Here is a 16,639-nt window from a genome sequence, read left to right on the forward strand (position 1 = left end):
AATAAAAACATCAATATCATGAATGTGACCATTATCTTAAATTTTTTTTGTTGTTGTTTAGAGAAAGAAAAAGTTTATTAAGGACAAAAGGAACAGAAACAAAGTGTTAAATTTCTTTTTTTAAAAAAAGAGAAAATTAAAAATATGGGATGGAGAAGTGGCAAACAATCAAATACCTTGCACTGGAACTGAGGTCAGGATATATAGACATACTTGGAAGCATATGTGTACTAAAACTCTACTTGGAAATATAGATTCCAGATTTCAGAGGCTGCTTAGCTAAAAACTCTAAACAAGGGTCAATTAATGTCAAAACTGACTAAATATTATCTCAATGAGTTTTATCCCCAATATTTACAATGCTTCTAATTAAATGTCAATGATAAAATACTGAAATTAATACTTACCCTTTTTTAAAAGATAACCTTTTTTAACAATATTTTTATAAAAGGCATCCTTTGTTTTACGACGAATTGTATTATAGATTTCCTTGCCATCTACTGTATCATTGAGTACTTGTTCTTGATCCTGAGGGTTTAAAAATATTTAAATGATTTCATGAATTGATAGAAATGAAGTAAAATCTACTAAACTGCCAATTAAAAACTGTCTGTCTAGATATTAAATGTTTTTAAATACTAAAATCTAAAATAATGTAATACATATTTTGTATGTAATGCATAAAGCCTTTGCTTTCCCAAGAAATTCTCAAAAGGGTTCTCTTACCATTTTTCAAGATAGAATAATCTATTTTCAAAAACAAGTGTTGTGCTTTACAGCAAATAGCATTCATTGTCTTGAAAATAAGAATTTGTCCAAACATAATTAAAAGCCAGTTTAAGCACAAACCAAATTCATGTTTGCTTGTGCACACTCTTGTCTTCAAGAAACACTAGCTGAATGCAGAAAACTGAAGCCAGTTGAGCTGAGATACATGGGAATATACAGAACACACCTCAAATATCTAAGAGACATCAGCTCACCTAGTGTTATGTTCCATACTCATCCATCCACACCTTAACATCTTGCTTTTAGATACCCTCCCACTTCACAGTACTCACAACCCTTCCAATGACCACCTTCAATAGAAAATGCCAGTATTTTCAAGTGAATAGTTATTGCAGAATTTATGCATTTCTTAACTGTTTATCATATACAAAAACTACGCTACATTTTAATTAGGTTTTTTATGTGTGACTGAAGAAGTATGTGAGTATTACAGCCCTAACCAGCTTTCCCATAACCCTGTATTTTTTACTGTATTATTTTTAAAGAACACTGTGATTTTAGGAATATATGTCTTGAATGCTAAATCTCTTCAATTAACAACCAAAAAAATCATATCATCAAGAATATAGGTGTAAAGTGTCTTCATAATGATTTTTCCCAAAATACATCAGTCTTCAATATTACCATGAGGTTTCACTGAATTCAACTGTAGTTTTTAGTTTATTTTTTGAGCCATTCTAGCTATTTGCAAGGATTAATATTTGTTTTCTTAGATATTTCGTGGATACATTTTATCTTTTCAAAAATATGTGATGTGGGCGGGAGGGGAAGGATTGGGGTCAGAATGGGGCGTTTGCAATTGTATGGGGGAATATAAAAATAAAATTATTAAAAAAAAAACACAAAAATATGTGATGTGTTGTGGGATTTTTGTGAATCATATTTTTCCTATGTCTTGAAACAGTCTATTTCATCATCCTCGGAAACATTTTATCATTACTCAATAATTATTTCCAAGCATCCTAAAGAACAGGGGCTGGCAAACCTGCCCACTGCCTGCTCATGGACATAAGTTTTACTGGAACATCATCACACTCACTACTTTTCATATTGTTTGTGGCTGCCTTTATACTAACAAAGGCAAAGTTTAGTAGTTGAGACAGTGACCAAATAGTGCACAAAACTTGAAATATTTATTTTCTGGCTTTTTCATAATAAAAGTTTGCCAACCTTTACCCTAAAGGATGATGCAACAGTGAAAATAAACATCTCTTATTGCATCACCACTGGTTTCCTTACTAGGTTGCCAAGTATTGCAGCATCTTACAAAAAAAGTAAAAACACCATCTTTGTTGTCTTTTTATTTGCTTTCATTGAACACAGCTGGAAATTCCCAACTCTTAATTTTCTGTTTCTAACAGCAGAGTCTGACAATTACTAAAAGAATCAGAAGATGAATATAAGAAAATATACAACAGCACCCTGATCTACTGTGATAAAAATGATTTTGATAAGGAAAATATCAGACTAATGCTCCAGCTGATATTCTTGATGAATTTTCTCAAACTCAAGAATTACTGAACGAACAACGTATTTCTTAGAGATAAAAAGAAAATATGGTATGGCCATCTAGTCAGTCACTCAACAGGAAAGACATCACCATGCGGTATTTTATTACAACAGAAGGTAATCTGTATCGAAAGAGTAGGAAGAAAATGTAGAAAAATTCACTGCATTATTTATTTGATGTTTGTATTTATGGATTCTCCACATTTATGAGCCAAAGTTATCAAAAGTACTGCATTTAATCATGCAAGTAGGTATGAAAAAGAATCAAAAGCTAGAACTCTGTAATAGAATCAATAGCTAGAACTCTGTAATTTTAATATGGAATCAGTTTTATTAAAGATATAAATGAAATCCGGAATTAAGATTAATATTAAAATGCCTACGTTCCAGGTTCAATGCATGACAGTGAATAAACAATGGGTTCCATTCAAAAACCACTGCCCATTTCAGGTATGTAAGTCATATAAGTCTTTATAAGCAAGGAAATATCAAGCAAATATTTGTTTTGATGCTTTAAGTAATTTACTTAACGTCTCTGGTCTCAATTTTCCTCTATAAAATGTATTTATAGAATCAACCATATCAAGTAATTGAAAAAATTAAATACATATAAAAAATAGAGCCTAAACCAAAAAAGCTCAAAAAATGTTACCTGTTTTAAAAAATGTTACCTATTTTTATTGTGAGGTACAATTTCTCAAAAGACACTCCAATGTCTATCACAAGAGATGTTAAATTTGATTTTGGTAGCTAATCTGTTTCCCTTCAATATAAGGACATAACTAGCCATTGTGTTCTCTAATTTATCACACTTGGAAGGATACAAGTGTTAAAATAGGTCCCAGATAATTATTCCAGGTCCCAAATAATCTTCCTGCTCGAGAGCAGACAGGCATTCATTCAATATTGAATAGTAAGGCCAGGTTCTACTCTAGGTACTGGGAAATACAACACAAAACCTCTGCTCTCAAGAACCTTACATTCTACCAAGAAAACATGAGGAAATGAAGTTACATTAAAATGTGACACAGTTATGATGACTCTTGAATTTATATTAAGGATCAGAATAATGATCATCCCCTCATTAATTGCAATGAGTAACAGGTGTACCCATTTAAAATTAACTCGTTAAGAGGCAAAGGAGCAAAGAATATACACTGGACCAAGCAAAGCTTCTTCAGTAAACCGTAATGGGAAAACTGCACTGCCACATGTAAAAGAATGAAACCAGGTCACTATCTCACACCATATGCAAAAAATCAACTCAAAATAGATAAAAGACTTGGAGATAAGACCTTCAACCATAAAATACATATAAGAAAACAGGGAAACCACTCAAGGAGATAAGCTTTAGAGTTATCTTTGCAGATGGGGATGACCCCAGCAGCAAGGGAAACAAGGGAATGCATATAAATGGGACTGTATCAAACTAAAAAGTTTCTGCACAGCAAAAAGGACCATAACTAAAATGAAGTCACCCTACTGAATCTGAAAAAAATATCTGCGCACCATACATACCAAAGATCTACAAAGAACTCATACAACTAGACACAAAGAAAATGAAAACAATCAAAAAATGAGCAGCTAAATAGACAGTTCAAAGAAGACATACAGATGACCAAAAGGGATATGAAAGAATGCTCATCACCACTTATCAGGGTAATGCAAATCAACACTACATTGAGATACCATCTCACACCCAAAACCAAATGCTGGGAGAGTGTGTAAAAAAAGGGACCCTTTTACACTGCTTGATGGAAATGTAGACTAGTCCAGCACCTACAGAAAGTCGTGTGGAGGTTTCTCAAAAGACTAAAAATCGACCTGTCATATGACCCAGCAACCCCACTCCTAGGTATCCCAAAATACAAAAACACTAATTTGAAAGGAAACTTGCACCCCAATATGTTCACAGCAACACAGCAACAATAACCAAGATATGGAAACAACCTAAATGCCCCAGAACAGATGAGTGGATCAAAAAGATATGGTCTATATACACTGTGGAAATCTACTCAGCGAATGGATGCAACTGCAAGGAATTAAGCTAAGTGAAACCAGAAAGAGGAAGTTAATACTGGTTGGTATCACTTCTAACTAGAATACAGAAAAACCAGAGAATCAAACAAAGACAAACTTTACCCTTGAAAACTGATCATAGATCTGTGGTTCTCAAAGGGGGGATGTGGAAGAGGAGGGGGGTGAAAAAAGCAGGGAAGATGATGGAAAGCACAATGGACTATGGTGGAGGACTATGGGTGGTTCAGTGGTGGGAGTGTTATGGTGACTTACACCTGAAGAGGAACATACAATACTGTCAAAAACACTAGCAAGGACGGAAAACAGTGGCACGTCAATAACAATTAAATAAATACACACAAAAAAAATAAAAGATTCAATCCTTGTTATCCCAAACCAAGATTTCAATAGAAGCAGCCTGGACTAGCAAAATAAAGATAAATTAACTTTAAATTGAGTAGTTAGAGACACTATAAATCACTGTACAACTATAGTTGCATACCCAGAACTTCTCACAATTTTTCTTGATGTCCCTGGGGTATCATTACCTCCATTTTTCACATAGTAAAAATTCCTAATCCTCTTTTTGAAGTATCTTTTTCTAACCTCTGCTGACACCTTTCCCCACCACACTTCAGAAAGTAAGGTGAGGAAGCGAGAGAAGCTAATCAATCACCCTACACATTAAGCACCTAATATTAAACAGGTCCTCTTGTTCAACAATCTTTCCTCTTATATTATGGATTTTAGTCACTCTTGCCTTCTCTAGTACCTTGTACATCAGGTATCATCCATTCCTCACCCATCAATGACATTTTCCCATTTCCCATTGATTTACCCAAAATATACAGACATGCCCAAAACTTTCCACTGTAAAACTATATGCAAATAAAGATTTAAACATTCACTGTCATATTTTACTTCTTTATTTACCAAATTCATCTAGATTAGCCAGGGTATGGTTTAAGCTTGATTTCTCCACTTCTTGTGCAGAAGGAAAGCTCACTCTCTGATCCAATGTCACTTGGCTTCTGTCCCCACCACCATTTAAGTTCTCAAAAAGCCATTAAGGATTTCCTAATCATCTAGAACCAACATAAATAAAAACTGAAAGATTCTTTAGCAATTCACTTTCTGAAAGAATTATTTAAAGATTTAAATCTGTTCTAAATTTTATGCAATTTTAGTTGTATAAATATATGCATAAACATATCACAAAAAAATGCACACAAAAATACATGGTAATTATTCCAAAAAGAAAATCAACACTGACCTGCATTGGTACAGGTTCCTTAAGGTAATACCCTTCAACAATTTGTTCTTTTCGATAGTGATCTATGATGTCCCCAATGCTGTTAAAATAAAAATGACTAACAATGACATGCAAACCTTGAAAATACACACAAACCATGTTAGCAAGGACTATCTATTTGCGAGTGTTTTTCAAACCACATAACCCAAATATTTAACATATGATCATAATAATCATATTTTAGAAAAATAAAAACGTTCCCAACATTGGTCTGCACATCAGAATAGCTGAATCAGAGTTCAATTCTTCCATATACATATTCAAATAATAAGAAAGAAAGGATTATACTTTTTTTGGCAAGAATATTTCTAAATGATTGAGAAGAATTGATACTGAGTTCAGGTAAGTTTTAAAAATTTTTATCATTAAAACCTTCACTTATTCTGCTTCTATCATAAGCAGATAGAATTAGGTTATAAATATATAAATAGCAGGTGAAAACAGAAGCAAAGAAAATGAAGAAAAGACCAGGAGGAGATACATGTAGGAGATCCTTACATGCAGGATTACAGTACATGGGAAAGACACTGATAATCTTAATTCAAAATGTTATTTTAAAAAGTGCTATAAAGGGCCTCCCCAGTGGCGCAGTGGTTGAGTGCTGTGCTGTGAAGCAGCCCACAGCCTCTGCAGCACCGGATCGATCCCCGGCCACCAGCGAGGGTCCCACATGGCACGCAGACCTCTCCTGCGGCCCGCTGCTCCCCTTAGCAGTGTACTTCGGTCCTTCTGCCTGTTCTGCTCCCTGTTCTGGCTCTGGTGAATTCTCTCACCCTCCTGCGCTTCTCTCACCCTCCTGCGTTTCTGTGCTATAAAATAGTCTTAATATTTGGGAAATATTACAAATAACATTACACATGGTATTTTAACATTACAGTTTTTTTCAATATGAAAGTGAGTTTCTTTATAATCAGTAAGCCATTTTATTATCCTGAATATTTAAATTTAAAATTTTCCTTTATACACTCAAGTAATGAGTATTTTAAGGGACAGCAATGAAACATTTCTCAAAGCAGATTTTATTTAACCAAAACTTGTTTTTCATGTTCTTCAGACTGATAAAATAACTGGAATATCTTTTATCTTTGGAGACATATGTATGTGTTTGTATATGCAAACACACATATACAGAGATATACCCCCAAAAATTATATTATTAATACACATATAAATTTTGCTATAATACAAAATTTAAACAAAATGTAAATAATGTTAAAAAGCAAAAAAGAAGACTAAAAAGATTAAAAAACAAGAATTAAATGAATATGAACTAAAAAGCAGAAGCATCATTTTAAAACCAGAATGGGAGGAGAAAATGAGACAAGCAAAAAGTTATCATTGTAAAAATGACAAGGAAAAAGCATCAAATCTATGAAAAATAGCATCAGGTTTATGGCTTAGTATCTGTAAACACAATGATCCTGAATAGCACCTCAGTGTTACCACATAATTCCTCTCAGTGGTGAAAGAATAGGATACTGTTGTAAAATGTAGTTCAGACTACTTAGGAGCAAACCAATGAGATATGTCTTTACTAACGAAAACTAAAACTTTACGAAAACTATAGTAAGTTTTATTTCATTTTCTATCTGACAGCATCTAAATAAATAGAACAGGGAGACATAACCCAAATTTCCAAAATTCCACAAAAATTCTAGCTATGAAATCAGGTAATTACATTTCATAAACCAAAACAAGCTCACTATGAATTTATTTTTGATATATCATTTTCCAGAGACACTATGTTCTGGAAATGAAATGCGTTCATTTTAGTATATTTAGTAAATAAAACTATATTCTTGAAACTTAGATAAATGTTACTAATCTTCAAAGTAGAATCAATATCTCATAGCCTAAATTCTCTTCCTACTTATTCTCCTAAGCACATTTTTATACACCTGAATTTATGTAGTCAGGTTACCATCTCTATCTGAGAGACCTCAGCAGTCTAAGAGTAATAACTTTTTCTTTCAATGTATAGATATGCATAGGAACTATAGAATGTTTTTCACAAAGTAGACAAGTCAACAAATTGTTGCTGAATTCCATGTGCTGTTAAATTCCTCTATCTACATTTTTGATTTTAAGAACATTATGTCTCAACAAAGCAGATTACACATGAAACAGATGTAACTGCTACATTTCTTCACTAAAAGACCAATGTAGAGTTAATGTAGGCCAGAACAGCAGAACGGAGCTCTGTGACATAGATCTACTGGATAATCCAATTTTATATTTCTATATCTAAACATTAAATAATAATCACAAAGGTGTATCTTCTTATTCTATTACTGACAATAATGCTAAGATGGAGTATATATTTCTTTTTTTTGTTGTTTGTTTGTTTGTTTATACAAGCACTGGGTACAGTCAGAAGCGCAGGAGGGTGAGAGAATTCACCAGAGCCAGAGCGGGTTGCAGAGCAGGCAGAAGGACCAAAGCACACTGCTGCCTCAGCGGGAGGCAGGAGAGGGAGGGGAGCAGCGGGAGGCAGGTGAGGTCTGCGTGCCATGTGGGACCCTCCTCCAGTGGCTGGGGGAGCAGCTGGGGATCAAACCAGCACTGTAGAGGCTGCGGGCAGCTTCGCAACCCAATGCTCAACCGCTGCGCCATCGGGGAGGCCCCTGGAGTATATATTTCTAAAACAAAAACTGTAATTTTCCAGACATTAGATTAATGTAACTGTGACTTCCTTTTACAATTTTTTTTTTTTTTAAATAATAAAACTAGAACCAGTACTCCGGATTTTATAAGAGGAACATACCCATCAGGGGAAGAAAAAAGCCTGGAGGAATGAGCAAGGACACTAAATTAATATATATTCAAATTTTTTATATTTAATTTTTAAAGTCATTTTGCAAGCATGCTAATAATTTTGCAATAAATTGGAAAGAAATATATTTTAAATAGTTCACTCTCCTTGTTTCATTTTGGTCTTTATCAGGCAAAAAAATCTTTATATATTTTACATACTGCCTCCATTACATAGGAATAATTTTCAGCTGTGCAGAATGTATACCATAGGGAAGTCAATATATCAAACTGCCTCAAAACAAATGTATGTAAATAATTTTATTTTTGAAAAAGTCTCAAGATGGATATATACAAATTCAGTTAACATCATGCTTGCAATCTGTAGTTTTATATAGTCCAAATCCCTAGAAAACTGAATAATGGGAAAAATTACTTTTCCCTCATTATGAATAGCTCACATTGCAGCTAGCAGATATTCAGTAAGAATGCTGTATCACACTGTAATACAGACGATATTATAGAGCAGTTTATTTAAGAGGCGGGGAAAAGGATCCAAATCTCTACACTCACATCTTCCAATTGATGTCTTAGAACTTTCCACTGAACCTCTGACGAGCAACGAGAGCTTGTTTCTGGTTTGCTTTGTTTTATTTCCAGGCAAACCAACCACTGAATCGCTATATATACTACACTCCTAGAACAAGCTAGAATTAAGAGAAATTCTAATGAAATAGAAAATGTCATTGAGGTATGAAGGGATTAAAATAGATGAATAAATAATATTTCATCTTACACAAGTCTTCAAAAAAAGAAAATTATGCTATTTTAGATTAATCCAGTTTGGGGAAACATTTACATTTTTATTTCAATAAAATGAAATATTACTTTTGATTATACAGAAAACAACAGTTAATCCTACGGTTTCTCTATTATTTTCCTTATCAAGTGAATAAAGTTCATTCTGGATTTGGGGATATGTGAAGAGTTTACTTGAATTTTAGAGGTGAGAATTGAGAACCAATAAATGCAAGTAAGAATATAAACCAATTATTTGGTAACATTTGTAATGAGTCTTAACTTACTCTTTAAGAGCCTTTTTTTCCTATTTTCTCATTGACAAAAGAATGAAATTAATTTTTTTTCTTAGATATTTTGCTGTCTTGCAGTTAATATATGGATTTGGTGAATTCGCTGCCTGTAACTCATGTAGAAATATCCAAAAAAATTACATTTATTTTGTGGGAAACAAATGGCAAGTTATTAATATACTATTATGTTTAACACTACTTAAAGAATTTTTGAATATGACTGCTACTACATTATATGAAAGTTCTTGTAATTTTAAATTTTAAAAAGTTGAACATATTATTTTGAATCTGATATACTATAGTATTGAGATCTGATCTCATTTCCCAAAAGTAAAAGAACTAAGAATATCTTACAACTTACCTATTATAATAACGACCTCCCATCATAAACTGATTATTTGGTGTTGGACATATTTTAAATCGCTGAATATTTTCATTGGTCCGAAAATAAAGTGAATAGTCACCAGGAGTATTATCTGAGGGTCTCACAAGAAAACTGCAGACTTGGCCAACTGTAAAAATTAAGCTATTAGTTTTATTTCCTAATTATCAAGTAAAAAGACAGTATTGAGTAGTATAATTTACAAGTACATTCAAAAGTCATAAATACATGTAAATATTCCCCAGAAACTTATTTTATAATAAAGGCATTTTTTTGTGTGTGTGATGTATTGTTCACAACCACATAAGAAGTTGCTTTAGTACATACAAGTGGTTTTATTACATAAAAATACAGGGTAGAAATTAGCAGCAGCAACTTCAGGTTAGTATCTATACTGGTCCTAACTTGGAAAGAACAATGTAATCACAATTAGGGGTTACTGGCAAAAACTGCTACAATCTATTTGTAAATCCCCTTAATAAGAACGTAAAAAAGTTAAAGGCAATTTTGCTGAGGAATACTCTAGTTATCAAAACTTCATATTGAACATTAAAAGGTAATTCTGTAAGAATATCAAAGCTTATAAAAGTAGATTCAAAACAACTAAATATGTGTGCACATTAATAAAACCAATGTACATGCACTGTGAATCGTTCAACAGGTAGGTGTGATTCTGAAGTCATGTAGATGCAAATTACATATGAGTTATTTTCATGTTAATTTTAGAGAAGTGTTTCTGATACCATCAATTGACAGTGACTTTTAAATTAAAAGGCTTTGCCCTTTCTCTGTTTAAGTCATATTCCACAGGAAAGATCAGAAATTGATTGCTTTTAAAAGGGAAGCACAATGAACACTTCAAAATGTCAGGTGTCATTTTTATGAAAATTACTAACAGTTCCAATTATCTAGCTAAGGGTGTTTACAATCAAGTAATATTATGTTAATCACAAAGACTACAGATTATTGTAAACCTGTGAGTGCAAGGGTTTATATGTGCTTTTCAGGAGAGAAAAACCACCAGATTCTTAAAAACTAATCTAAAGATATTAAGTTCAGCTCCTTTTGAACTTCACCTGCCCACAAGAATTAATGTGTTAAGTATTCAGTGGTACAAGTTCAAAATACCAACTTCATTTAAAAAAAAAAAAATCACTGAAAAAAATATTTTGTTTCTACAGCATGTCATTTTGATATACACTTGGTCTTTATTTTTTAATCTACTTTAATCACGTTCTTTATTTTTTAATCTACTTATCCTACAGTCTCATAATAAAATTGAACACTTTTAAAACTAACTCAAATCTTTTAAAACAGCAAAATATTAAATTACATTACAATGCAATACTGTGTGGCTTAAAACAATAATACAGATAAAATATCTTTAACAGTAATTTATTCACAATAACTCACCACAGTAGCTATCAAACTGCTTGTTTTTGAAGAATTTTAAAGACCACGAAATTACATAATGACAGCTTAAACTTTTCTCAAATCCTTTTAAGGTGAGGTTTACTGAAGAAATATTTAGTAGTTAAAATAATCCAGTCTTAAATGTTTAGTTAGAATAAAGGATGACCAGATTTTTTTTTTTTAAACATTAAACCCACAATTCCAGTCAACATTACTCTACATACCTCTATAACCACAGTTTCGGAAAATGGAAAAATATTTTAAAAACCCAATTATATATTTATTTTTATAAGTGCATAAACAGCAACATTTACTACAGCTGTACAGCAAAAAAGTGAAAACATGGAATTCTTCTATAGGAAGTTGAAAATAAACTGTTACTCAATGGAAAGTTTATGATCACCAAAAAAAAAAGGAAAGAAAAGTTACATATGGAGACATGTAATGATCCCCCAATACACTCAAATATAAAAAAAAAATGTGTTTAATGTTCCTGTGAGTGTTGTGTGTGTGTAGGGGATGGTGGGGATGTATAGGGGTAAGGAAGGGAAATAAAGACATAGAAAACTTCTAGAAACAAAGAAAACCCTTGCTAATACTGCTTTTGGAGAAAAGGACAGGGACATGGGAAGGAAAATATAGTTTCCTGAATTTTACACTATTTAACTGAAAACACCAAAACAAAAGCACTAGTTTCTCTATACTGTGCAGAAATAATAATGCACATAAATATCAAATGACTGCAAAAGCAAAATACATGATAAATGGTTGATTAAGGTTTTATTTTTTAATTTATTTAAAATAAAGACACTAGAAAAGGCAAGTGAATATATAATTACCTGTCATTAGTAAATTGTAAGCTTCCTGCTTAGAAATTTTCCCATGGAACCATCTTTGAAGAGAGAACAAATTAGATATATAACAGCAAAAAAGCATTTTGATTTATATAAGTAAAACTGAGCTGTAACATAAGTTTAATCAGCTGACATCATGAAATAAATGCAAAGTAATTGGTCAAATTATCTCCTACTTTATGCTACACTTTGTAAACATAATTTCAACATAATAAAACACAATCAGGGACTACTATAAACTACAATTTATATATTAATTACTAATACAAAAACAGCAATGAATTTAATGCTGATAATGAAAAACTGTTTATGCTTGCATTATAGCTAGTGTTCTCACTTGTTTTTATTGGAAGAGAAAGGTGGTACAAGCAGAGTCCTCTATAGAATTGCCCAGAAAAAAAAGAAAATTTCTCATTATTTCTCTCAAAATGAATTTGCCTATGTGATAAAGTCTCTCTTCAAATAAAATCAACAAAGTTGAATCATGCAGAAAAGTGCATTTATTTCTGAAAGCCAGAAATAAGATTGAGTAATAAGAAAGAGTAGACGCCAACATCAAGAACTAAAAGAATGATTTAATATACCAAATTCTTTTTGAGATAACAGCATATCAAAGAAGACTGCGAGAATATTTTATATTCTGTATTCTTAAATTAACCCTTTAGAAATTATACATGGCATTACAGTCATGATCCACTGCATAAAATAACTAAAATAGTTATACTTTACTTAAGAAAAAATGACACATCTGGCTTAAAATATCAATTAACAATTAAACCACTTAAATCTCTTAGTTATCTGAAGGATTATTATCTATCTTGCTGATTAACACATGCTAATATCAAGCTGATAATTTCAGATCCTCTCTCTACCATTTTGCCATATACTCTTTTTAGGGTCTGCAATTATTTTTAACAGTGGCTCAAAGAGCAAGTTGAAAAATCAAAATACTACAAGACTAAAGCTAAAAGATTTAAGTGCTCTAAAAGATTCACTCTAACAGATTCAGAAGCTTTTTACATTGCTTTAAATTATCCATACTATTACTGGTCAAAGTATTAAAACATACCTATGAAGCTATCCTCAGCCACTGCAGTAGGAGTTCAATCCTTGGCCAGGGAGCAACCCACATGGCGCCACAGACTTCTCCTGCCTTGACCGCTGCTCCCCTCAGCAATGTACTTCAATCAATCTGCCTGTTCTGTTCCCCACTCTGTCTCTGGTGAATCCTCTCACCCCACCCCACACCTCTGGCCTGTACCCCAGTTCTTGTATGCATAAATAAATAAAAAAGTATTAAAACATAACTTAATTTCCACTTTTTCACGGATAAAACATTAAACTTTTAAATTTCCCTCTACTGCAATGATTTGCTCACTGAATTCAGATTTCCTGGAGACCCCAACACAGTAAGAATCATATAAAGCAAGTACACGACAACTAGAACAGTCCAGGCTATCTTTAAACCTAGTAAGATTCCGCACTGCATTAAAGTACAGTCTAAATGACCATTTACTACAAATGCTAGAATAAGATATCTATATGGTGCAGAAAAATTGAGTAGGTGATCCTGCAAATAACTGCTCTAATTTTCTATCTAGAGGGGCAGAAAGAATTCAAAAGGGCAGGGGGAGCACAAATGGGTTTAAAGAACAAACTGGCAATATTTTCTGAATGGATTAGATAGGAATTTCCTCACCCAGACACTTATTACTTATATCTAAGATATATGTATTTCAAACAATGATAAAAAGATGAGCCTCTGATTTTAGAAGTCCTCCATCTAATATGAGAGAGGGACACAAATACTGTATAACTGTAAAATAACATAGAAAATAAAGCACAGTGATAAGTGTGCACTGAGGGGAGTGTTTTAATAACAGAGAAGGGCAACAATTCTGTGGAGTGTTGTAAGGAAGAAGATAAAGGACAGGGTCTTAGGAAAAGTGAAGGAAAAGTGAAGAATGAAGTAAGTCTTACAAATAAAGTAAGTCTTACCAAACACAATTGAGAGAAGTTCTGGTTTAGGAAGCAGCTTGAACAAAGGCATAAAAGTGAAAATGTGAATGTTGTATTCACATTCGAAGGTCTACACACTGGAGAGTATAAAACTATAAATGACAAAGAAATACGACAAATAAAGGATATAAGAGCCACTAAATCAGAGGCGCTCTTTAGGCTCTGCTAAGGTAACCATGGAATAGAATCAGTTAAAAATTTTAAGTAAAAAAGGGACACAGTCAAATATTTAGGAAGACTACTCCAGCTACTGTAAGAAAGGATTTAAGGTGATTAAAATATCAAAGAAGACCATTGTGGAGGATTCTATTACATAAGTCCTTGTAAGAGATGGAAAGGGCCTAAAGCAAAATACAGCTAAAATTGAAAAGTACACATTCAAGAAGTATTTCAATTCATAATGGAATAAATGGTGTAACACAGTCGGAGTGAAATATTTGATATTAGAATCTTCTTGTCATGAATAGAGATTATAGCTCAGATTCTCTCTCACATCTTCTTGAAGATAGAATCTGAGTAGGAACCAGATAATGTTCACTGCTTAAATTCTGTAAAGTGTTCCTTTAAAGGGAATTCAAGAACCATGAAAGATACTTTCACCTTAGCACCATTGGTAATGAGCAACAAATGTCGTTTTAAACACCGAGGAGCCAAATTATTGAATTAAATGTCTTTTAAAAGTAAAAACCAGAATGTACCATCATCTTTTTTTCCCCATTATAATAAATGGAATCATAAAGATGCCTTATTACTAAGTTAACAATACTTCGGAAAGTGTCAGCATAATGGAGTTCAAAAAATTTTAATATTTGTCAAAATAACAGTTTTATAATTAAATGTTGAACAAAGAAAGAATCTCCCTAACTTATCACTGGGTCAAAATACTGTTCTGAATTTGATTATGTGACATAATATTAGAAAGTAGAGAACTGCCTTTCTAGAGTTTCTAAGGAACTGTTATAAAGTGATCACTTTAGAATACTTATAAATCTTCATGATTTTCAGTATTTCTGTTAAACTCCATCATGGTTAGTGCCAGAATCTCTTACTATGAGTAAACATTTGGATTTATTACTTAAATCTAGTAAAAAAAAAAAAAGATTGTACTTTCTATAGAGATTAGGAGGTGGGAAGACCAGACAGTGACATATAAGTTACTGAAAGTAAGTGCAATGTTTAAATACTAGCAATTATTACTTGAAATAATTCGGTTTGGTTATTCACCTTAGGTTTGCATTTGTGACTTATTATACATATGTTAATGTACATTGTTTTATACAATGGTTTAAAATGTTTGCCTTTAAAAAAGACATTCAGATAATTCAAGTGATATATATTTTTTGACATACTATATTTACATTGGTATCGGAGTTGAATTCTGGCCAGTACTCCAATAAAAGAAAGTTAATATTCTGAAATAAAAAACACTTTTATTTTCCTGGGAGAAAAATAAAGAAGTATTTTAAAAGGTAAAATTATCAGGACTTGGTGCTCGTGTCATGAAAATAGGGAGTGGACCCAGACTTCAAACTTTACTACAAAGCCATAATCATCAAAACTGCATGGTATTGGAACAAGAACAGACACACAGACCAATGGAATCAAATAGAAAATCCAGATAAACCCACAGATTTATGGTCAACTAATCTTTGACAAAGGAGCAAAGAATACGCATTGGAGCAAAGAAAGTTTGTTCAATAAATGGTGCTGGAAAAACTGGGTCGCTACATGCAAAAGAATGAAGCTTGACTACTACCTAACACCATGCACAAAAACCAACTCAAAATGGATTAAAGAACTACACATAAGACCTGAAACCGTAAAATACATAGAAGGAAATATAGGCAAAACACTACATGATATGCACATCAAAGACATCTTTATAGACATAACACCCAAAGCAGTGATAGTGAAGGCAAAGATCAACAGCTGGGACTACATCAAATTAAAGAGATTCTGCACAGCAAAAGAGACAATAACAAAAACAAAGAGAAACCCCACCAACTGGGAGAACATTTTTGCACACAACACTAATGATAAAGGACTGATCACAAAAATCTACAAAGAGCTGATGAGACTCAAGAAAAACAAAGAAAATAATCCAGTCAAAAAATGGGCAGAAGAGCTGAAAAGAAATTTCTCTGAAGACGAAATGCAAATGGCCAACAGGCATATGAAAAAATGTTCAACATCACTTGTAATCAGGGAAATGCAAATCAAAACTACCATGAGATACCATCTTACACCAGTGAGAATGGCACATATTAAAAAAACTAGCAACAACAAATGTTGGCGAGGATGTGGAGAAAAAGGAACTCTTCTGCACTGTTGGTGGGAGTGCAAACTGGTCCAACCACTATGGAGAGCTGTGTGGCGATTTCTTGACCTACTATACATAGAGCTTCCAGCAATTCCACTCCTAGGTATTTACCCAAAGGACACAGAAACATCAATTCCAAAGAGCACCTGCACCCCTATGTTTACAGCAGCACTGTTTACA

The 16,639-nt window shown here is 32.8% G+C and overlaps 1 protein-coding gene across 3 annotated transcripts in view; it reads right to left on the reverse strand.

Moving 5' to 3' along the window:
* RASA1 (RAS p21 protein activator 1) overlaps positions 1–16,639 on the reverse strand; it is a gene marked incomplete at both ends in the record, with an annotated part of 88,959 nt that overhangs the window by 25,066 nt on the left and 47,254 nt on the right. For all 3 annotated transcript variants that reach the window (XM_084233984.1, XM_084233985.1, XM_084233983.1), the window contains 4 exons: positions 408–528; positions 5,591–5,669; positions 9,833–9,983; positions 12,106–12,158. In XM_084233984.1, the coding sequence (XP_084090110.1) occupies positions 408–528; positions 5,591–5,669; positions 9,833–9,983; positions 12,106–12,158 (404 nt within the window). The remainder of the gene's footprint in view (positions 1–407; positions 529–5,590; positions 5,670–9,832; positions 9,984–12,105; positions 12,159–16,639) is intronic.

Source organism: Talpa europaea (assembly GCF_964194135.1).
Source record: "Talpa europaea genome assembly, chromosome: 5".
Classification (NCBI taxonomy): Eukaryota; Metazoa; Chordata; class Mammalia; order Eulipotyphla; family Talpidae; genus Talpa; species Talpa europaea.